General features: G+C 35.5%; 1 protein-coding gene across 4 annotated transcripts in view; it reads left to right on the top strand.

Annotated features, from left to right (window-relative positions):
* The window catches only part of PCDH9 (protocadherin 9), a 710,467-nt gene that overhangs the window by 452,841 nt on the left and 232,453 nt on the right, over positions 1 to 25,173 (top strand). For 3 of the 4 annotated variants that reach the window (XM_054382650.1, XM_054382635.1, XM_054382642.1), the window contains one exon: positions 6,579 to 6,780. In XM_054382650.1, the coding sequence (XP_054238625.1) occupies positions 6,579 to 6,780 (202 nt within the window). The remainder of the gene's footprint in view (positions 1 to 6,578; positions 6,781 to 25,173) is intronic. The other variant, XM_054382658.1, reaches the window with a different exon arrangement.

Genomic DNA, 25,173 nt, shown 5'->3' with positions numbered 1-25,173 from the left:
AACTGTTTTCCTGAGCCTCAGACATTTAATTCAGGAGAATGGGGGCTAAGACTGAAAATATTGGAAATTTATTAGCATTTTACCACAGTCCCAAATTGAACAAGATAATACTCTGATTTAGACTAGATTAAACTGTAACACTCAGCTTTCCTTTTGACCTGAGTCCATATGACCATAAATAGATAACAAGGCTTATTAGGGAAAGGACTATTTACTTTCTAAGTTGATATTAGGAAAGAAAAACTTAAAATAAAATAGATGATAGTCCTGTGTTTAGTGTTTTTAGTTGAAAGTTTGTCAGTCTTCAGAGGATCCGATCAAAAAAAAAATCAAATAATAATCCAATAAAACCCAGGAATAATTTATAGTACAAAGATTATTATTTCATGAAATACAATGAAGGAGCATGACTACATAAACAAAGAGGATATTTGTTCTCAACATTCAAATGTGCTTTGGACCATCAAGCAGTCATTTCCTCCCCCATAAGTGGGGAGACTGTAACTGAAAATATTTTTCACACTGAAGAAAAGGCCATTTCTCTTCAACCTAAGTAGCAAAAGAGATACAACAGGTGATTATATTTATACTTTCTTGTAATATATTGCAGTATTGTTTACTGAAATTTTAGTACTGTGAAATTTAACAGAATAAATTGAATTATTATCTGATATAACAAGAATAACAATGGCAATTGAATATATGTCATCCTCAAATATATATGCTGATATACAAATGTATGGACCATTCTATAAAGCTTAACTTGACTTCCTGTGAATTTGGATGCTTTGTGATTTCCACCTGTCTGGAAAATCGAGGATAGAAATCAAGTATATGTATAGGTGGAGAAGAGGTCATGTGATCTAAAGTAACAGACTAGTCAACTCAGAAGGCATCTGAGTTGGTTAAAATTTAGCATGCTCTATTTGCATCAACCTAGAATTTTTTTTTTTTTAAATTACAGCTTGTTCCATAACAATGTCTGTCCCTGCGAGCTACTCATCAGTGGAACAATGGTACAATCATTTCTTGGATCCCTGATTAACAAAGACAATACAATAGTTGTACAAAGCTTGAAAGTCTGGTTTGAAACATAAAACAATCTCACCATGTGAAAGTTCCTCTTAATGCTGATTTTTGCAGCTTGCTATTTGATTCAAGCACATAATTGAAAGCATTTTAGAAGCTAGTATACAATGGAAAGTATTGAATAGTTTTGACAACTAGTGTTTATACTTCCTATATTAAAGTTCTCTTTCCATCATAGCACATAACTCATCTGCCATTGGATGTTTCAAACACTCAATATCACATAGCATGATCTTTCCTCTTCTTCAGACTTTCGTCACTCAGGTCAACAAAATAACTTGCACTATTTACAGACCACTTTCTCTCTGTGTATGATGTTTTCTGGGAAAATAAAGCATCAGCAAAAAGCTTAGTCTCACAAGCAATGTCCAAACTTTACTGGCATTGTCTCTTTTTACAGAAAACCATGCTTAAGTAAGGATTTCAGAATTGTACGTTTAATGCTTTATGCCACTTTCCAAAGCAATAGATTTGAATGGAATGAAATTACAAATTCTTTTATCAGAATACCTTTTATATGGCTAGGATTGTCAGAAACAAACCAGTTCAGTGAAAAAAAAATGTTTTCAGCACTGGAAAATTATGAAACTACTCCAGATGTTTCTAGATTTTCTTTTATTTCCAATTAGAATTCACAGAGTCACAGAATGGTTGGGGTTGGAAGGGACCTCTTGAGGTCATCGAGTCCAACTCTTCTGATCAAGCAGAGACAACTAAAGCCATGTGTCCAGAGTCATGTCCAGATGGCTTTTAATATCTCCAAAGAGGGAGACTCTCCAGCGTCTCTGAGCCACTTCTGTCAGTGTTCAGACACCTTCCCAGTAAAAATGCTTTTGGCTGTTTAGAACCTCCTGTGTTTTGTGCCCGTTATTACATGTCCTATCACTGGCCACCACTGAATTCCTCATATCAAGACAACAGAAGTGAGAAAAAATGGGCAGAAGAACATGAGAAAGGGAAAATAATACTAAGCCACAAAACTATTTTTTAAATTTCAGTATCTCAAAATAAAATATTATGATCAAGAAAAATTCAATATGCTATGTCAAGTACAGGTTATACTTTTCTGTGCTTGAGAATAAGATTAGGAATATGCATTCCCTCCACTATCCATTTCTATGAATAGTTAGCATTTGCAAGTACCATAGCTATTACTTATGTTCAGTGGCTCCACAAATGACAATTATTAGAAAGTACTAGGTATGTCTTTGGTTTAGTTGAAGCAAGAAATAAGCAGCTAGACCCCTTTCATGTGTGCTTGATTTGGTATAATTTTTGGTTGTGACTGTGATTAAAAACTGTATCAACTATTTGACCACCTAGTCTGAAAACAGAAAAAAGAAATGTGTCCTTATTACAGAAACACAGAATGGCAGGGTTTGGAAGGGACCTCTGGAGAACATCTAGTCCAACCCTGCTTTTAAGTTAGGTATGCCTAGATCAGGTTGCACAGGAATGTGTCCAAGATGGTTTTGAAAGTCTCCAAAGAAGGAGACTCCACAGCCCTTCTTGGAAGCCTCTTCCAGTGCTCACAGTAAATATTTTTTTTTAAGTTCAAATTACACTTGAACTATCTTTTTTTTTTTTTTTTTTTTTATCAGCACCAGAGCTTTGTATCCTTTGTTGACATTTAAGATACAGAATTAATTCTTCTCTGTATCTCCTGTGGATATGAAGTCATGCTTTACATCAATGAGCTTTATAGTATCTGTGCAATAGGTGATTGATAGAAGAATGATTTCATGTGATAAGAACTTTTTTCCTGATTTTAAAACTCAGCCCATGTTCAAAAACCTATTGAGTCAAATGGTTCTGAGATATATATTGAAATTACTTTGAAAAAAATTTATAATCATACTGTTTTGACTGGATTTTCCTTTCCATTTTGAATTTCACATAACAATGATACTATATTTCCTGATTAAAAATAAGGATTGTATGTATTTCAAGATCCAAAGAAAACCCCTGTTTTCCTTCCCTTGAACAATGGTTTATGATTGAATAGGTCGTGAATTTTAGATTTGAATTTTGGCCAAGTGTTGTGAACCTGAACCATAGCCTTACATCTTGCTGTTTATAATATTGCATATGTAGTAGCAAAATTAAAATTATAATTACTTGTTATTATTACTCCCTGTGTTGTATCTACTATAAACCTAATTATTCAGAATATCTTGACTCTGTCTTTACATAAAAACAATATAAAGATGCATTTGAGTAGCAGATAAATACAAACATAGCCTAAGCATGTTGTAGGGTTTTTCTTTCCTCTGAAAGAAGAATCTCTGATATTATTGTAGAAGGGGAAAGAAAAAAAAAAACAACTTAGTGCTAGTTCAGGACCACAGTTCACAGCCCATGTGCCAAGTTCCAGCTTCTGAGAGTGAGTGTCTATGTTTTACATGAAGTGGATGTGTGGGCAGTGCACACATAGGTTGGCAAACTCCAGGCTGGACTAGCCAGGGAGTAGGAGATCCTGGTGCAGGCAAGGGATATCAAGTGGATGGAGGGTTTATGCTGGTATTAAGGGAATGTTAGTTCGGGGTGTCTGTGGGACAAGTGTGTGAATGCTGCATTTGTGTAGCAAGCACCAGGTGGATCAGCTGACAAACTGGGGACCTGTGAAAAAGGTAAGGGGGAGCAGAGTCTGGGCAGAGGTTCTGGGCAGACAGAGGGGCTGTGCTGATGCTTGGGGAAACCTTGGATGTGCATGAGCTTTTGAACTTGGAGAGTGTGTGGTGTGCTGCGCTACTGGCCCTCTGCTTCTGCCAGCACAAGATAAGGGGACATGGCTGCCTGTGTCTGGTGTGATTTCCTGGATGTGAGTGCTGCTGGGGGCAGCACTTTGTCTGCATATCCACAGCTGTGGCCATGCCCATGTTGTCTTTGTGTGTTCCTTTATGCATCTGGAATGTAGTCAGTCTTAGTATGGCAGTAGCTATGCCACTGAGAAGGTAAAAGTGGCAGATGCATCCCTCAACCTGGGCACGGGCCCTGGGTCCCTGTGTGTTGGGCTGGACTCCAGCAGCCAGGCAGGAGGATCCTAGACTGGGCGGCTGGAGGATTTGGCCGCGCACCAGCATAAGCTCCCAGTAGATTGACTGGTAGTTTCCCTTACAAGTAATATATGTCCAAGCATAAGTGTTTGCTTTGAATTTCTCTTTGCAGGAGGCTTTTCCTCTCATTGTTTTGATGGCACAGCTTAGTCTAAAGTTTCTTGACGGACTGTATGCTGTCCATTCATCATCTCTGGAATGGGATTACTGTTTACGTGACCTTTAGCTTTTTTATAATCCTTTATGATTTGTGGTGTCCTCAGTGGGAGGCTCAGAAAGCCAAGCTGATATATTTTTTTCTTATCGCTTAAAGTATGGATTTAAAAATTTATAGCACTATCAGCTAAGAAGTTGCCAGTATTAGTGTTAGTCCTGTGCCATTTTACTGGCTGGCTGGTTCCTGTCAGTACAGAATCAGAGCAGATTCTGGCTGGTATGAAAAGCTTTTGTTACCCAAGGTCAGTATTTTTAGTATATGATTCATGAAACTTGATATTTTTGTAATTATTTACGTAGATGGTTAATTAATAACAAGGGTTTAATTATTTTGCAGAATCTTAAACTGGACTTTCCACCTCCTCCCTTACTTCAAGGTTTTATTTTCTCAGTCATTCATAATTTCACATAGAGTCTTTTAATTAAAAAAAATATTAAAGTAATCTCATTTTCCTCTGCCTATTATTGATTAACTAGTGATGTAAATTCTTACTTTGAGAAAACAGATGTCTAAATTTGGGGTACTGAAAACAAATGCAGAAAGAGAAGGTTTTAAGCTGTCTAGCCAGCAGCATTTAGTTTTTGCTCATGTTGAAAGGAAAGAAATTGCTATTGATTTAAAAATAATAATAATTAAAAAATGTTCATGGTGAGAATTCCAGAATGAAAAAGTTATAAGGAAAAGTATTAAATTATGCTGTAAAAGTTTACTTAGTGATAGTAAAGTCAAGTCCTTTGTTGATGTAAATGAGTACAACCTAATGACTCAGAGGATCTATTTGGCTTTGCTATAGCTGGATTCTAATCCTAAAGCTAGAAAAATAACTTAAAAGCAAAATGCTAATTATAAAATCACAGCCAAGAGCAAATAGTACTACATTTATTTTTATACTGAATCACACAGTAACCCAAAAATTGACTTAATCAACTATCTATGTCCACCCAAGGGAGATGAATAAAAAGAAAACTGGTAAAGGATATTGATCATCCTATAAAATGGTAGCAATTATCATTAACAAATAGTTTTTAATAAGCAAATATACAGTTAGTACTATTAACTTGAGGTTTTCCTCATTAAAAAAAAAAAAGTGGAAAAAAGAGTCAGGAAAAGAAAAAGATTCAGGGCCTAATACTGATACTGCTAACTTCAGGAAAACTTTCTTGTATTTTGGATGGATACAGGCCACTCAAATTTAACTTTAAATATTAGTAACTAGTAGAAGTTGCCTGTTGTAATATCTTCCTGATAGTCCTTTCTGACTGTAGAAATCTTGAATGATTAGCTTAGATACAATTTTCATTGATAAGAAGGTAATGACTAAACTAAACAATTGTTCAAGACACACTTTGTGAATCTCTGCTTACCTTAAGTTAACCACTCTCTTGAGGTACTCTTGAACTTGTTGTTTCCAGTGCTTCAAAGATGCAGTATTTTGATCCATGAAGACCTATAATATTCCTTTTATGAATCCCACAGTCACGGTTGCTAAACAATTCGCAGCAGTGCTATCGGCACTGGAGCTCATGGGAATCACTGTAGCATTCCATGACCACAATTTACAAATTTGGGTTATTTCTCCAGATGAGGGAGGTTCAGAATCAATAATGGTTAATTAATCCAAGTGTACACTGCAGATTTTTTTTTTACTTTGAGATGAATGGGGTTCTTTTAAGAGGTTCAGGAAATTTTATTTAACTCGGTAGACTTATTTTTCCAGTTCGAACAGTACTAACCCAAGTTTTAACCTCAGAAATATATACTTACTGCTTTTTTTGATGTTGTTTACTTTTCATAACATAGTTTGAAGTGTTCGTGTTTCTCAGAGTTTTTATAGATCATACTTTTAATATTTTGAAACAATGTATGGGTGAAATGGTCACTTTCTTATGAGAAGTTGACTTCACAGATGAGCATGTGCAAAGCTTTGAAATTTGCCTCTCCTGCCTGCCATCCTCTGTGGAATGCCCTAATTCTAAAACAAAAGACAAAAAGAGAAAAAAAATAAAAAAGGAAAGAAAGACAAAAAAATCCAAACCAAACCAAAACCAACAAGAAATATGATAAATAAAAGTGCTTCATGAGCATTGCCAGAAATCTATTAGCACGTTAAAAATATTTTTATTTTTTTAAATAAGAAACAAACAACAAACCCCAAAACAGTCAGGAGAATAGAGAAGAAGAGCACTAATCAGTGTGTCCTGTGCTCTTCTTTGTAGTCCCAGCGCCGTGTTACATTTCACCTCCCTGATGGCTCCCAGGAAAGCTGCAGTGACAGTGGTCTAGGAGACCACGAGCCAGTGGGTGGTGGAACCCTGATCTCACACCCTCTCCCTCTGGTTCAGCCGCAGGACGAATTCTACGACCAGGCTTCACCGGACAAGAGGACTGAAGCTGATGGCAACTCTGACCCCAACTCCGGTGAGTCACCATCAGTGCTCTGCTTATCTGAATTCCTTTAGTAACTCAGTTATTTTCTATTTCATCCCTTTGAGCTTTGCAACATAGAGATGTCTTTAAGCATGTGCATGACTGTTTTTGTCATATAGCTCAAAACAATTAGTAGGAAATACTGTATGGGTCTGAAGTGCCTCATGCTGTAATTTTACTGTAGAAACAAAAATATTTCCAACAAGAAAAAAATAGCTCCATACTAATTGCACAGTAATTGAGAAGAGCTGGGAAGAAAGTCCTACGGCGTAGCAAGCTTTCTTTAATGTTTGTGCTGCTCTTGCTATTTAGCATTGGACTTTGTTTTAGGAAAGTAATTCTAAATATAAAATTAAAGAGGAAGGACATGGGGGTTGCACTAACACAGTTAATGTTTGACTAACACAGAAAACAGTAAATCAGTGAAGCACTGAAAAGTGTAAAGAAACTAAATTTCTATCACATGCCTACAATTGCCCCTCGAACAGCGAGAAACACGAGGTTTCTTGGTTAGGTTGGAATGCCATGATGTTCTGCTTTTTGGATATGTAGGATATGCATTTTCATACAAATATTTATGTGCAATTTACCTGACATGGGAATTTCTGCCTTTCCTCTTCTTTCCTTCTCTGTAACACATTCACATTATTGCAGTGTTTTTTGTGACAGTCAGGACTAAAAATGAACTCTTAATCAATACTTTGACTAGTATTTTGGTACTGGACATACCAAAGAACTATGAGTGGGCAGTAATAGTGCCCTTAAACCTCTTATTTTCTGTGTAGAATGTGGAGATAAAGGTTAAAAGTCTTATCAGTGCCCTTGGAAGGAAATTGAACTCTTGTTCTCTTGCATCCCAGGAGTATAGAAATAAGAATTAGTTTCTCCCTTTGGTCTTTTTCCTTTTTGTATAGATGATTAAATTGTCACTGGGCCTGTACAAACCAGGAGAGATTTTGGGATCTGATGAACAATATTAAGGTCCATATTCTCATTTGGGCAGAGCTGGATGTGAATTATGGCATTTAAATCATGGCAGACGAGAATGCGAACTGTGACACATTGACCTGAGAAACATTTATCTCACACTTTCTATGGGAGGACTGAGAAGGTGTGTTGGGTGAAACTTGATGAAGAAACAATGAGAACAATTCAGAGTTGTGTTCTAGTTTCCTGTTCCCTTTTTCTTCTTTCCCTTTCCTTTTTCTCCTAGATATGACACTTACATTTTATTTTCTTTACCCAAATGGAAATGTTGTAACTATGATCTTAAACCCTAAATCTGTAGAAATACAAAGAAGTATAAAATAATAGCAACTATTAATGGATTGACTCTGGAGCAAGAAGGTATGTCTGCTTAAGCAAGCGAGGAACTTACGAGGAATTATCCTCTTAATTCTCTGACCACGTATGAGACGTGTGAATGATTTAACAAGATCAGAGAGGAGTTTTAAGGCAGCATCGTGTTTTGGCACTGGTATTGGCTTTGCTGACTCGGTATTGCACATCTCTTCAAAATGTGATGTAAAAATCCATCAGAAGTTAGGAAAATGGGCTTAGTAGTTCATACCAAGTTATTAAACATGATTTTTTAGAAATTTTGTGTCAAACACTTTGTTGAAATGTAGTGTGTTAATCATGAAGAACTATTCATCCCTGTTACAGAGACTAATAGTAGATTAGTCAGGTGAACATGTTCTTAAAAGCTGTATAAGAAGTTTGTGGTTGCACCTAGTTTAGTCCTGGGGATATTAAATTCATGGCAAACATGTAAATCCAATTATCAAACTGCATTGATGATTAGTGAGATATCTAAGTATAGATTTTTTTGCCTTTTATAAGACTAATTAGGACAGACATTGAAATAATGCATGTATTCTATATCTCATGAAATCTCACAAACTAAGAAGGGAATGATGTGGTCATTACTGTTACATAAAACCCAAAGCAGGAAGGCAGTAATGCTGCCCATTAGATGGATTTTTCTTTTATGTCTTGTTCAGTATCAAGTTATTGGCTAGGCATTTGTCAAAAGTTATTTTCTACTGCAGACAAAAGTTTTTGGATGAGATATGAAAGGGATTTTAAAACACTTTATGGTTATTGAAAATCCTGTGACAATTTTCAGAAGAGAAAAATCCTATCTGGTGATCGGGCAGAGTTACTTTATGGGGTTAAGATAACTGATGTAGTATCATTTCAACATTGTATCCTTTCACATGTATAAAATGAATTTCTAGTTCTTTTGAAGTGAAATGTTAAACAGTAGTACTTAACAGCAGAAGGAGCTACATTTCAGTGGATATTTATGGGATCGTTGTATATCAAAATAATTTGGGTATGCTGAGGTAAATGATACATCTATAACGTAAGAAAAATTCTTAGTGGAACATAACCATGTGTGTGTACTGATGCCAGTTTTATATGATAAATGTTTCAGAACTATATTTTATTTTGATTTAAAACTAAAAGAGAAAAAAAAGTGTTTTATGATCTCCAAGAAAAAAAATACACAAAAAATGCAGACTTGTTCCACTACTTTTATGAAACTTCATTTTAAGTAAAGGTTTGCTTCAGCTCATGGGAATATGATGTTAATCTTGATGGTGAAGTCCTTACCTCGTGGAGAGAGAAATTTTGGTTAATGAATTTAATGCCCGATGAATGGTGTGTTTATTACTGTACAGCATGAATTTATGTAAATAAAAATGCAGCCACTGCTTCTCAATATTAGTATGTTACTATTGTAATTCTATTTGAAGAATGACCAAGGCCTGGGTCTTCAAAACCTGAAACAGAAAAATAAACAAAACAACAACAAAATCATCAACCAAAACAACACCTTATTAAATACACAAGGTATGAGAAACTTTATTGACATATTTCTTGCAATCATTAGTTTCAACAGAGACATGAGAGCTACAATTACATGGTTTAATGAAAGAAACATACACAGTGAGACTGCATTCATCTATGTAATCTTAAAACAGCAATCTCACTGGAAGAAACTAAAATAAAGAGACACTAAACACTAACACTGTCAACCACACACTGTCACTGTGGTTATAAGAAGGTGGCAACAAGATAGAAATATGAAGTAAAAAAAAAAAAAATCTACGAATTTATATAATGATGTCTATAGTTTATGGTTGGTTTGCATCATTCAAACTCAGTTTTGAAATAGCTTTTATTTTAACTCAGGGTTTTCATTCAGTTTCCTGAAATATCTTTTCTATTTCACCGTTGTTAATAGGTCAGTATTAATTGACTGCCAAAAAACTATGTTGTTAACCTATCAGTTGCAACTTCTTCATATTTTACCCTTGTCTCATTTGCGTCCTGATATGCTTTATAAGAAATCTTACATCAGTGAGCAACAATTCATCATATTTAAAAACAATATAACTTTAGAGAGTGATACCAGCACTGTGGTTTTCCCTTGCATTAGTAAATTATAATAACAACAATTCAAATGGTAATACTAACAAATCAAATACGGAAGGAATGAGACAGGAAGTCTCATTATTCAAGAGTCGTAGTTATGATGACATAAATTTGCACATGATACTGATTAGTTAGACAAGCTTTGTGTATGTTACAATGTTTTTATTGCATGTAAATGTAATGATTAACAACTTTACCCTTGCCTTGTTGACCATGACTTTGCCAGGAGCACAGGCCAGTAGGAAGGGAAAACAGCATGACATTAGCTGAATACTTTATTTGTCACCATGATGACAAACAAAAGAGAACAATTGTAAATATTATAGTGTTGAGAGTCTGCTAAAAAACAAAAACAAAAACAAAAACAAAAAACAGATATCAAAAAGGAGATTCTACAATTTCTTGGAAACTAATGATTTTGAATATTCTGAACTCTGCTTTGTTGTATGGAGTGCTGACCTGTGTTCTCTAAATTAATACTATTTTTTGCATTTGGAAACTATATGTATATATTAAAATCTTATAAAAAGTGAAGGAAGATATTTCAAGGATCAATCAGCTGAGTATGTCTTAGTATATCAGATAAGAATTTAGAAAAGGTTAAGTTTCTGTAGGATCTAAAAAACTGCCAACAAACAAAATCAATGTGAAATTATACTTACTGATGTGACTTTATAGACCCAAATTCCTACATTTCAACAGTTTTAAGTGTGAATATAGGAAAGCACACTTATAACACATCTTCTTTATTGTCAGTTGCATTAAATGTGTACAGCTGTCTGACATTTTAATGTCAATTATTTCTTCAGTAATCACTCAAAAGAAAATTGTGGGTTTCTTTGTCAGCAATCAGGGGCAGAATGTTATTTTTCATTACTGTAAATGTGGCTTTCATCTCAATAAAAGGAATAACCCACCTCATTAGTGAAGAATTCTTCTTTTGCTGTGGTTTTGTAAAGGTTGTCAGGGACTTAAATTTAGATTGGAATTGTTAATATATCTAAGGGTTTCATGAGGCAGAGCTGTACAGTAGTACTCTATGAAGTAAAAATATGCCTCTTAGTGTAAAAAAAAAGGGAAAAATACACTTTCTTGAAAATGCTTGATGCATCATATTTTGGTAACTGCAAGCTGTGGATGTGATTAGTTTTTCTTCAAAGAGATAAAGAGGAATGGTATATAAATATATATATGAAGTGTTAGAACTGCTCTAGGGAGAAAGCCTACTATACACTGTGGATAAATCTATGCAGTAGTTCCAATGGTTTAATACCAGACAGAAATATAACATCTATGTTTTCTGATATATGTTTGTGAAGCTAAGTAAATGCTTTCCTAATTTCTATGTTTCATTAATAAGTGGAATCAATATATGTTACACAACACGAAGTTCTATAAAAAACAGGGAATATTGTAGCAAAAACCCTGTTTGGAAACTCATTCTTTACTAACTAAAAATGATGACCTTCAAATTAAGTACAACATTCTATTATGTCCTAAGATATGAGTTACAAATTCCAAAGCAATTCCATATTCTTGGAATACAGTTTGTAGAACGCTTTTTTTTTATTTCCAGTACATTAAAATTGTATGGATGAATGTAATTGATAAACACCTGAGTTCCAACATTTAAATAAACCTAATATTATGGTGATTTAGTCAAGTAATGTCAGGGTTATTAAATCATACTATAATTCTAGTAATAAGTTGGAATATCTCTGTGGCAGTGGTTTAATTATGATTAACGTTCAGAGTAATGGCAAGACTATCTTGTATTACACTTAGTCATATGATAGGGTCCCAAGTGGAGAAGCTAAGCTTTTCATGCAAAGAGCTTTGGTTTTGTGGTGTCACTATCAATACACCCAGTGGGTGAGGATGGTTTAACCTTGAGGGCCTGCCCTCTGCTTAATCCTGCTTTTCATTTTGCTGCCTCAAAAGTTTCTTGTCTTACTTGGCAATATTAAAGTCCATAGCTGAACATTCTAAGGTGTAGGAATAAATGTTACTCTGTTAATGCTTAGCTCTGGATAAGTCACTGTCTGTAGTTCTTCTTGTGTTTTCATAATTTGAGACTCTGTGTGAACTAAGATAGGAACATTTGCCTTTGAGTCATTTCTTCCATTTCATTAAACCCAAGTTCATACCTCACACAGAATCTAACTGTCACATTTAGCTGCAGGCAAGCAGGAGTAAGAAAAACTGGAGTCAAGTTGGTGAATTCGCCTACAGAAGGGCTATAAAATGGTCTGAAGTCTGAGTTCAATCTTAGCCTACACATTTATTTCTTTAAAAAGATAAATTCTGAGAGGCAGAAGAGGTATTGCTATCTCTTTACGTCTCTTTGCTGCCTCATTACAGTAAGGATTTTAAAATTGTCTTGGTTTAGAACAGCCACTGTGCTACATCTGTTCATGTTCTACTCTCCCATACACCAAAGCTAATTGAAGTGTAAATCAGGATGGCACACCACTGAATGAGCAACAAAAAGGGAACTTGTCCCATCTCTTCTCTATGATGAACATCTAATGTGTCTGAACTTTCTAGCTGCTCGTTCCATTCAAGATGAGAAATTGAGAGTCCTCAGCAGTGAGCTGAAAAGGCTGGATGGGGCATGGGGACTATTCAGACTTGTAAGAAGGGTTAGAAGATTAAACAAAGTGGAAGACTGCACATTACTCGAAAGCTGGTGCCTGTGAATGCCATAGATGATGGTAGGTAGGACAGTTTTAAAACCTCAGATGCTTTTGCCAGTAGTATATGCTAAAACAAAAGATTGATTTAAGGAGTTGCTAGGAGTTTCTCCTATTGCTAAGAGTTATCTTACAAGCCTTCTCTTGTTATCACAGCAAGCCCAAATCTACTGCAGAGATTCATAGATTTTTGAAGGTTTCAAGCATTATTATCTAGTCAAACCTCTGTTATTGCATAGAATTTCACACAAATCTGTGGAGTTTTTGGTGGCTTGTTAATTTGTTTTTGTTTTGTTTTGTTTTGAGTTTGTGCGTGGGGGGAGGGGGGGGGGTGTTATCAAGCCTGTATTTTAAAACAGTCCAATGATACCCCTTGGTGTTTGTATTTGGTATACTCATCAAGGTTGGGGGAGGGTGCACCAATGTTAGACAGAGATAGCTCCTACAGGCTTCAAAACAGACCCACTACTGCCCAAAGCTGTACAGCAGCTGGGAGAGAGGAATAACAAAAATGTGAAAGAAACAACCATGCCGACACCAAGGTTATTGAAGAAAGAGGGGGAAGAGAAGGTGCTCCAGGCAGAGAAGAGAATCCCCTGCAGCCTATGGAGAAGACCATGGTGTCCCCTGAAGGCCATGGAGGATCTCACCTCAGAGCAGGTAGGTATACATATCCTAAAGGAAGCTGCAGTCTATGAAGAGGATTCAGAGGAGCAGGCTGGAACTATGGCCCCTGGAGGACTCATGATGAAGCTGTTCCTGAAGGACTTCACTCCATGGAAAGAACCCACAGTAAAGGAATTCATAAAGAATTGCAGCCTGTGGGAAAGACTGCATTGGAGAAGGGGAAGAGAGTGAGGAGGAAGGAGCGGCATGTATTATCACGTGACTGCAACTCCCATTCCTCGTCTCCCTGTGCCACTCAGTGGGGACAGTGAGAGGAAAGAGTCAGAGTAGGGAGTACAGGAGTGAAGTTAAGCCTGGGAAGAAGTAAGGGGTTAGACAAAGGTGGTTTTAGTTTAATTTTTCTTGTTTCTCATAATCCTACTCTATTTTTAATTGATGATAAATTAACATTCCCCAGGTTGAGTCAATTCCACCCATGATGGTAAATGGTGAGCAATCTTCCTGTCCTTATCTCAGTCCATAAGTTTATAAATGTTTTCATCTTATTTTCTTCCCCGTCTTCCTGAGCAGGGGGTGTGATAGAGTAGTTTGCTGGGCACCTGTCTGCAGCCAAGGTTAATCCTTCAGAGTGTTAAAGTGGGTATCATATTCCCAGTCTGAAATCATACATCTTCAATGTCTAGATTCTGCCTGTGAGATTGTAGTGCTCTTTCTCAGCAGGAAGTCTTTGACTTCCAGAATTGCATAAATATTTGAGACAGAAGGGATTATTTTGACTCATACAGTCTCCTGCATACAGGTCAGAAATCCAAGCTAATAACATAAAAAAGTGTGTCTCTTCTGCTTTTTTCTACAGCATATATTTCAGAAAGATTCCTTGATTTAATGATATTCAGTGACAGAGGAAACCATATTCTGTTACTTATTGATTTGGACTGAATCAACTCTTCACCTTCTGTTTCATAAACTGAATGTTTCGTGTCCATAGTTTAGACGTTGTGCTCAGATCATCTTGGATCTCTACTAAATTACTCAGTTCTTTGCGGCATTTTGAATGTTTTAATATTTTGTTCATAAACACTTTTTTTCCCTTTCTTGTATTTTTTTTAATACCTGTCTAGAACAAAACAAAACAAACAAACAAACAAACAAACAACAACAACAAAAAAAAAACCCACAGGAGTAAGGAATCATTTAGTCCTTTCTAAAACTCTTACAGATGAACAACATAGTCAATGGTTTCAATTTAAAAATTCACAGCAAAAAAAAAATCACAGCAAGAAAAATAAAAGTCTTCTAAATCACAGACTTAAAGAAAAATAAAATCATTTTCTTCATCATTCATTATTTTGCTCTGAGTGGGTACTTTTACATGTCTCATGAGAATGCTATTTAACAATACTTTTTAGCAATAGAACAATTACAGATTTTCCTATTCTTTAGAGACTTTCCACAGGAAATAAAAGTAAAAAACACTACCGAATACACACATATTTTATCATAGTTAAATATATTGGAAGGGCTCTATCGTCATTCTAGGTGCTCTATCATATAACTGTATTCAAGACAATGCATCTTATAAAGGTGTGATAGTGCGATTATGGCAGCAATATTTGTTTAGCATTTTTGAGGTTGCTTATGAAATTCAGTGGAAGTCGTAATTGCCAGCTATGACTCTGTTATGTCAATATGAAGATTCATTTTCTGATATTTCCCACTCTTTTTCTAATGCAGACTTGGCAGTGCAACTCCTATTCACAATGGCAAACATTAATTTTTAAAGAAATATTATAGTTGTGAGAATAAAAGTGTCAAGTTTAGCATGGAATTGTTGATTTCGGCATTCAAGTGGTTACAAATTGTAAGTAGAATTAGGATTGCTGATGGCTTCAATGAGAGGAAAAATTCCATGCAGGAGGAATAACCCTGTTGCAGCAGCACAGACTTGAGTATGACCAATCAAAAAACAACTGGGAGTCCTGGACCTCAAACTGATCATGAGCCAGAAATCCTTGAAGAAAACAACCTCTTGTACTTCATTAGGAAGGCTGTTGCCAGCAGCTTGATGGAGATGAGACTTCACCTCTCCTCAGCACTGGTGGAGATACATTGGAAGGACAAATTCAGTGCTGGGCTCTGAATCTTCAGTTCTCTGCTGGCACTGGAAATATGGAGCAAGTCCAGCAAAGACACTTCTGAAAGTTAATGTAAGCATAGTGTTTCTTAACATACATATCTTTCTCCATGGGCCAACTCACCTATCATTTTGGAAGAAATCTACATTACTGAACTACCATCCAAATACTGTATGCTTATATATTCCCAACACATTTATGGCATTTTTGAAGTTCGTCACCCTGAAAAGCTCACCAAAAAAGGGCCATTTCCAAGATAAAACTTGAAATTAAATTCTATATGCCTACCATTTAGGAGAAGGATTCTTTTTGCTTTCTTGGTGATATGCCCAATTACTCTTTTAGATTAGATCTGTGTTGTTTTCAAGATCTAAAGGGAATGGATAAGTTCATTGAGAAAGATTGAATAACTTCTTTCTTTTACTTTATCCTTACTAAACAGAACTGAAGATTTCATTGCATAGCTGCATTTATGGAAAATGTCATGGAGATAGCTAGTGAAGGCCTACTTTTATATCAAGTAAAAATATCAGTTATAAATGATTCATTCATCAAAAATAACTGGAAAAAAATGCAAACTTTCTCAACTTTATAATCATTGAATATTTATTAATCCAGAAAACTCATAGTGTGCTTATTTATCACTTTGCATGTCCTTCATAGTTGTTTATGTAAAATATCTATCTGATGGAATAATTGACCTGTTTTGATGTTTAAATTTTACTGAATATTGACAAGTAGTTTCTTGTTAAAGAGAAGTGGTCAATTAATGAATTTAAGTGAAAGCAATTTATTAGTCAAAACACATAAGCTATTGAAATTTAAAATGTACTTAAAATATGCAAGCACATATTTCACTGTAGCCAAGGCTTAATACTGTAACACAGCAAGGGCATGAAATTTTTTTTCTCCCTGGGAATTTTGGGATTTTGTTGGGGTTTGTGTGTTGGTGTTTTGGGGTTGGTTTTTTTTTTTTTCTGTTGTTGTTGGGTTTTATGTGTTTTGGTTTGTTTGGGGTGGGATTTTTTTTTGTTGTTGTTTGGTTTGGGGGTTGATTTTAATATATTCGTTTTGCAAAAATATAAAAAAAGAAGCTGGTTTTAATTGGTACTGCTATTGCAAGGCCCTTGAAACTCAGCCACTTAGTGGTTGTTTGAATGTGAATGTGGTCAGGCAAACACAGCATAGTCATTAACTAATGGATTGTAGATACAGTCTTTCAACAAAAATATGTAGGTGGTTGGTAGTAGTATAGTGTTACCAGCAATTTTAAAGTCATTTGTAGGTTATTTTGTGAAATTAAAAGTGTAGTCAAAATTTCCCCTGGAAGGCTGCCTTTTTCAGCTGAATTAACTGCAGATTTCTTGAATCATTCAGAAGAGGAACCAAGTGCCTCAAAAGTAGTCATCCATAGCACAGTGGATTAGTTTGAATGATAGTTTTAGTTTATATATTTCTTCTTATGAGAAATGAAAGGAACAGTACAAGGTAATTGCTTCTTGCCACTACTCCAGGTCTAGTTTTTGGGGGTTTTGATTGTTGGGTTTTTTTTTTTTGAATGCTATACATACATGTTCTTGTTATTGTTTCATTATGAATGTAAATCATATATTTTCATTGTAAATAGAAAGTTAATAGCAGAAATCTCTATTTGTGTGGATTAATATGTTTGGAAATATATTAATGATACTTTTTGCAGATGAGTGAAAATACCAAACAAGATATAGATGAGTATAGGGCACTGTGCCAGCTGTAAAATTTAAATATATGAGTATCTGGTCATACTGACATCCATATAAATACCAAGTTCAGGTAATTTAGATATTTACTAATGATAGTGACCTTTGGCTACCCAACTTCCCTTCAGCATTTAAAGAGATAGCATGATCATAAAGCTGGATATCATTGAAAATAAGCTGAGAGATCAGTGGTATTGATATTCTGCAGATATTTTATGGTCATATTTTCAAGAAATTCTAGCTGTGAGAGTGTACTCTCAAGCTCTGTTTCTGAATATATGGACTATTGTGTTAGACATAGGATACCTGCCCAATTAATTTCTAAGAAAATTAATAAAAAGAGGCTCTTTAGTCCTAATTAGACATTATATACACTTAAGTCTATAATATAAGTCATGCCTCCCAGTAGAACAAAACACTGTGTGTTTTTTGGTTAAAAACATGTATTACTCACTTTCTATCTTGAAATTCAGACAGCAGTCTTGAGCTACTCTCTGTGTGCTTGGTAGAAGGTCATGTAAAAAGAGGGGACTAGTGTGAAAAAAGACACTTGTAAATTAATCTGTGTTATTTTGCAAACAATAACAGCATTAGTGTTTAAGAGTTATGCTTTGAAAGAAGTCTGGTTAAGCAAAAAATACTGAAGAATCCTAGAATGTGCAAATAGTAAGTTACTTTGCATGCTTTATTCTCTTTTCAGCCTAAGAGTGATCAACTGGTTCCATAAGAACATACATGAACAAATAATAAAAAAAAATATTTTTTGTAAAAACAAAATAAAAGTTAAATAAACATTGAGAAATAAAAATTAATTCTTTGGAATATGTCTTAGTGCAAAAGAGACTATTGAGCCACAGTCTTTCACTTTTGGAACAATATGTGACCTTTTGTAAGTCTGTATCTCTTGCTTGTTCGACTGAAAATATATTCTACTCTTCTTTCTACTTTAGTTCAACTGTTGTGGGTATTCACACACTAAAAGAATAAATCCTAGGAGCAAATTATGTTTATGTCTCTGTATATCTTATGCCTTTTATCTAGAAATCAGTATCTTTGGTTTTGAGATAAGATATACCTGGGGCTATTCAGTCTGGAGAAGAGAAGGCTCCAAGGAGACCCAATTGTGATTTTCCAGTATCTTCAGGTGGCCTATAAGAAAGCTGGGGAGGGACTTCTTAGGCTGTCAGGTAATGAGAGGACTAGGGGGAATGGAACAAAAATAGAAATGGGTAGATTCAGATCAGGTGTTAAGAAGAAATTCTTCACCATGAGGGTGGTGAGACACTGGAATGGGTTGCCCAGGGAGGTGGTAGAAGCCCCATCCCTGGTTGTTTTTAAGGCCAGGCTGGATGTGGCTCTGAGCAACCTGATCTAGTGTGAATTAACCCTGTCCATGGCAGGGGGGTTGGAACTAGATGATCCTTGAGGTCCCTTCCAACCCTAACAATTCTATGATTCTATATTTGTCAGTGGGACAGGTTTAGATGTTCCTGTTATATTGCCTACTCTGTTGCACAAGTGCAGAGAAAGAAAAGGAGAGAGATCCATCTGGTGTTCCTAGAGGCAGAGAAAAGAATGGCTTGGAAATTATCAGGTAAACTGCCAACTGGATAGATTATGCAAAACAGTATAGAGTTTTGGGGATCCAGCATTGGTATAGGTAATTCTTCCATCTACACTAAAACATTTTAGAACAGTTCTGTGTGCTCAAAAGTCAGAAAGCTGTTCTATTTGCGTCTCAAAAATTCCCATGAATCGTTCTGACAACTGAACAATCTTGAAGGAAAGACTGCTTTTTCTCACAAGATTGTGAAATTCCAGAGCAAACTGGAAAACAACACAAACTGAGAAAGAAAATATTTAGTTGGGGTAAATGATGAGTGTCATATTTCCTAATTCATTCTCCTTCCAATTAAAATTGGCATAATTAGGCTGAGGTTATGAGACCTCAGGTGCATGTCTAGAGTAGCTGGTAGCAATAAACTGTCATGGAGCCACATGTAATGCTTAGGAGCAGATAACACTGACCTACAAAATATATTTGCATATTGCACTTCTCTGCTAACACTAGCAATAGTATAAGGGTGTTTTTTGTTTGTTTTTTTGGGGTTCTTTTTATATCATATGTGGTATTACTTCCTCAGTTGTGTGTAATTTCTATACATTCTTTTTTGGTCCATCTGAAATTAAAGTATAAGTCATATGCAAATGTATTTATTTTAAAGGCAGGCATACAGAGTGGTATATTCAGATTTAATGGTAAGGATGACAAGATGCTGGAGGTTTTTTGATCTGTTTTGGCCTATAATATTTCTTAGACCACATTAAATACTTTGATCATTTCAATTATTTTACTAGATGAAAAAGCCCAAATCTGTTTTCCATTGAAACACATAAGTGACTATAAACTTGGGGTTAGCATCTACTTCTGTTATTAACAGTGGTTTTGTTTTGATGCAATTTATTCCACAACTTTGATCATTTGAATCAGCCAGTCACAGACAATACTTTAATAAAGCCCCAGTTTAAAGTATCTGAGAAATGAACAGTTAGAGAAAAGAAAATAAATAATTGAAAATAATCTATAGTTTCTTTCTGTAGTTGAGGATCAGTTTTGCTGATCGTCTGCCTTCTGAAGAGTTTGTCAGGCTAGGCCATTGATCTGTATAGTAAAGGGACAAACTGCAAGCAACTTGAAAATAGTGAATTCTACTGTAATGGTTGCACCTATAATAGAAAGTGGACATCTTTAAAGGAGAGAAAATCAATTATTTTCATTTTTTTCATGTGTTTGTTTGTTTGTTTGTTTCAAGGTGATGCCTTTTCAGGCAAGACATTTGAGGAAAGTTGTCCTTAGTTATCATTGTAAGCACATTTGTTTGATGATCAGAGATAAAAGTTAATTAGCATAGAGATCTAAGCTTCCATTCCTGTGCACAGACGTACATGGAATTTTCTTCTTATCCAACAAATGCAGTTTTAGGAAGCACCAGAATGATCAGCTAATTATGAAGCACTTTGGTTATTTCCAGATCTATTTTGCATAGCAGCTTATTTGATACACTGTGCTAATCAAATAATTTGTATTCAGCCATACAAAATGTAATGAAGAACAAGTACCTTATCTATTGCTATCTCCTGTTTGCTCATATCTTCTCAGGTGTCTCTTACAAAACTTTACAATTTAATACCTTGATATGTCTTCCCAAACAGCACTTAATTCATAAGGGTGAAAAAAGACCTACCTAGTTTTTTCTTCATTAGTATGTTATGCGGTAAACAAATTTTCATGCAAGAATTTCTCTGTGTTCAGATTAATTCAATCATTAGACTAATATTTGCTGCACTACAAATACCCATTTCAGCCTATTGAATTTATTATCTAATATCTGCGGGCACTGATTAGCAGTTTTGCTCATTATCAGTCTGAACCTGCTGCATAAATTATGACCTTACATTGTTTCTGTGATTGTTCCCTGAACTATTTTTAACCTTTCTGTCTCAAGTGTTTCGACTAAATTTAAAAAATATGAGTGTTTCATTTTTCCTTGTTTAATCTGGACTGTAAATCAGAACAATATAAGAAAAATTCTCTACGACAACTTAGAAAGAACCTTTGTCTCATTACTCAGCCTAGCCCTATGCTATGAAAGTGTGTACATCTTTATTTTGCAAAATAGTCATATTTGTCATTCATAGCTTAATATTTTTATGCCTTCACCCTCTTTTTAAAAAAAAAAACTTATTGGATGTGGTTTTCATGGTTATGGATACATTTATTGTAGCTGCCCAATCACTAGCGCTGGGAGCTGCAAGAGGAGCTTCAGTGAAGAGAGGAGGAGAGACCCTGGCTGTCTTGTGCCAGACACATGCATTTCCAGTCAGCTCCAAGTGACCCACAGCAATAGGGGAACATATATTTTAGAAGGGGTAAAAAATTTTGCTTGGCAATGAGAAGTGCAGAAAAAAAATGATAGAAATAGCCCTAAAACCAGTAAGGTGAAAGAGGGTGAGAAGGCTCTGCTGTTGCCAGAGCAGGCACTAGCACCCTGCAGACCGTGGAGAAATCCACACAGGTGTAACTTTATTCACAAGTCAGGAATGAAGGGGTGAAGTTGAGCCTGGAAAAAAGGAAGGGGAAGGTCTTGCTGTGTGTTTGCTTTCTTTTTGTTTGTTTGTTTGTTTTTCCTTTATTTCTCACTGTCCACCTTTGTTTTAATCAATAATGAATTAAATTAATTTTCCCCAAGTGAAGCATGTTTTGTCTGTCAAGATCAGTGTTAAGCATTCTTCTCATTTTTGTCTCAACCCGTGAGCATTTCTATGTTATTTTCTCCCCTGTCTCATCAAGGGCAGGGAATGAGAGAATGACTGGGTGGGCATCTGGCAGTTTGCCAAGGTCAATCCACCACAAGGGGTATTTTAAAGGCGTCACCTGGGAAAATATCCTCAGAGTTTAGAGAAAAAATGTTATTCATCTTTACTAGTGAAGATCCCAGCGAGATTGTTATGCTGAGTTTTTAATCTCTCCTACAGTCTTTTCATTTCTTTTTTTCCACTAGCTCAGTTTCTATTTTATCTTCCTGAGGATGCTCTATTCTATCTAGACCCTACTTGCATATAAGAGAAATTTGTCAAGTATTAACTCTGTGACATGACCATGCAGGAATTTTGGCAGAAGATGTCATAGTTACACATAATGCAGTTTTAAGAAATTAATGTTTTGAATATCTATATATCGGTATTTCAAAGAAGGATCCCATCATGTCACTGAGGCAACTCTCATAAGTATAAAATTTCAGAATAGGATCTATGCTGAAAAATGTACTGTTCTCCCCTTGTCTCCATCTGAAGATGTATTCAAGCCTTTGCTTCCTCAAGAAAACCTTTCCATGTGGAACAGCAAGGTTTCTCCTAAAAGAGCTGTGTTATTCTGTGTTTCCCACTAGGAAGGCAAGCTTAGTGGCTTACAAGAATATTGAGTCATAAAGCCAAAGATAATAAGCCATGTTTCACCTATATTAAGGTCAGCAGGGAGAGAGAGCAGCAAGAAACTAGGAACTATTAATCACAGATAATTTTTCTGTTTTCTTATATGAAGAAGCTGTAGAGCCAGTCTGCCATTTCAACTCCTTATTTAAAACATTTTCATAGTATAGAGAGCCTGAGAAGGAAAACCATAGCATTTGGCAGTCTGCTTTGTACAACAGAAACTCTTAAGAGTTCCAAATGGCTTGTATTTAATTTTCTTCATGGTAGTTAGCATGAGGCTATGATTTGGATTTGTGACCAACATAGTACTGGTAACAGGGATGTTTCATCTACCTACTAGCAGTGCTTACACAGAGTCAAGGCCTTATTTGTGGGTACGCTGGGGTTGCACAAGAAGCTGGAAGAGGACACAGCTGGCCCCAACTGGCCAAAGGAATATTCCATACGTAATGACATCATGCTCAGCAATGAAAGAGAAGAAGAAGAAGGAAGCAGGTGCAGTTCAGATTTACAGCGTTTGTCTTCCCAAGTGACTGTTATGCATGATGGAGCCCTGCCTTCCTGGAGATGGCTGAGCACCTGCCTGCCGATGGGAAGCAGTGAATTAATTCCTTATTTTGCTTTGCTTGCCTGTGCGGCTTTTGCTGTCTTTATCTCACTCCACAAGTTTTCTCACTTTTATCCTTCTGATTCTCTCCCCTGTCCTGCTGGATGAGTGGTGCTTAGCTGCCAACTGGGGTTAAACCACAACAGCCTTAAACACATTACTGTAAGAATCTCACTTTCTGGCTTCCTAAGAAGGTAAAAAATGCTGAGTTTTCATACTTGTGAGTTTGTTTGTTTGTTATTTTCTGGAAGTGGAACAGGAGACATTGCATTCTCTTTTCCTCCATTCCCCCTCAAGTATAATACCATTCTGAATGACTTGTCCAGAAACCATAAAAAATATTTCTGAATATTAAATAATGTATATCTAAACCTTAAAAATGCATTTTAGAAAACAGAAGGGTTTTTTCAGTTCATATTATTTTATTTCAATTCACATTGCAAAAGACTCTTTTAAACCAAACAATACCATGATCACTTGGGTGGGGCTATTTTTACTGAATGCCTGTATCTGAAAAAAAATGATATTTATTTATTTATCTTTCTTATTTATTTATTTATTTATTTATTTATTTATTTATTTATTTTCACCCTAAAATTACTGCTTTGACATACAACTGTGAACAGCTTAAAAGGAGAAACTGTAAACAGCTATCAGAAAATGCGTTGATGTTTCACAAGGTTTTGCTTGCAATCATTGTTTTCAAGGTACTGCAGGAGACTCTGCTTATGTTGCCATTATAGAGAGGCTGTTAAATAGTTTGTGGGTCTTTTGTCCCTGGTCCTTTATTATTTCATCCTTTGTATCTATTTTGTGCTTGTTTGAATAGTCAAGTATTTAACATGAGTTTATATAACCTTTGAAAATGGCTTTTCCTGATGTTTGCTATGCAAAACCTGTGCTCAAAATGCAAGCAACAGCACTCTTGAGAGGAGTTTGGGTTGGTTTTCTTTGATTATTTTTTCCCCACTCTTTCTTTTTCCTATTTGAACTGCAAGGCATATTTAGCTGTGTAAGCCTACAATTGCTTATGTCGCTTCCACCTTCTGTCTCTGCAACTGGAAATCCTGATGTAGAGTATAGTGAGCAGAATAAAGATGTGAAAAAAGCCTAGATTGTAAGACATAAATGGAGCAGCCTGGTCAGGGTGCCAGGTTTTGTGGTGTTAAGAGAAAGCCTTGGCTCATTATATTACATCTTATGAGTCAGTATCTCAATTTTTATAGAGAGTCTCTTGGGACCTACTCACACATTGACAAGAAGCATCCTTTAAGCATATATATATATATATATATGAGATTGTTTTTGTTACTATCACAGTTTAGCTAACCTGGAAGATATTTTCTGTATCTTCAGAAAAATCTTCAGTGATAAATTTCCAAATGGCACACTTCCATAAAGATTGTGCTTAGGTGTTTGACATTTCTAGGTACCTCAGGAACCCTCAGGTTACCCCCCGTCTCATCAATTGAATGTATTCCTGTTGCTAAACAATTTTTAATGATATAATGATGTAACTTAACTAAAAGTAACATTACAGTTGTCGTACATGCAATTGAAATTCTAATTTTCTTGTGTCATTAGGATTTGGCAAAAGTGTTGCCTGGTTAGTATGGCAATTCTGTTTTTACATGGGATGTTTCTGTACTGAAGGCGAGTTCCACAATGACAAGCTACCTTCTGGTAAAAAATTGATTCCATCTTTTGATCTGTATGATATTCCTCAAATGGGATGAATTCCAAGCCATGCAGCAAGAATATTATCTGACTCTCAGCAAGCAGTTAAAATTGGATTATAGATTATCAAGACCTGATACATGACCATGACCACATAATCCCCTAATTAGAATTGCTTAGCCTGTTGGGCTGTACATGAAGCTCAATATTAATTTCATTCAAAACACTATTAAAATAAAACAGAACTTACAAGTCAGTCATTTGAAAATTATGATTCCTGAAAACTAAGCTTTCTAAAGAACTCAGTTTATTGCTTTTTCTGTTTGAAATTTTCCTGCAAAGAAGGGGCACTGGATTTTTAGGCTTTTCTTTTTCTTTTTTTCACATGCTAGTCCTTCACAGAATTTTGCAAAGAACAGTGTTGTCTTTATTGAGACCAAAAGCAAGCTAACCACTGAAGATAGATGATA

Source organism: Indicator indicator, chromosome 1 (assembly GCF_027791375.1).
Source record: "Indicator indicator isolate 239-I01 chromosome 1, UM_Iind_1.1, whole genome shotgun sequence".
NCBI lineage: Eukaryota > Metazoa > Chordata > Aves > Piciformes > Indicatoridae > Indicator > Indicator indicator.
The sequence above is the reverse complement of the archived record's forward strand: the minus strand, read 5'-3'. Positions and strand labels throughout refer to the sequence as shown.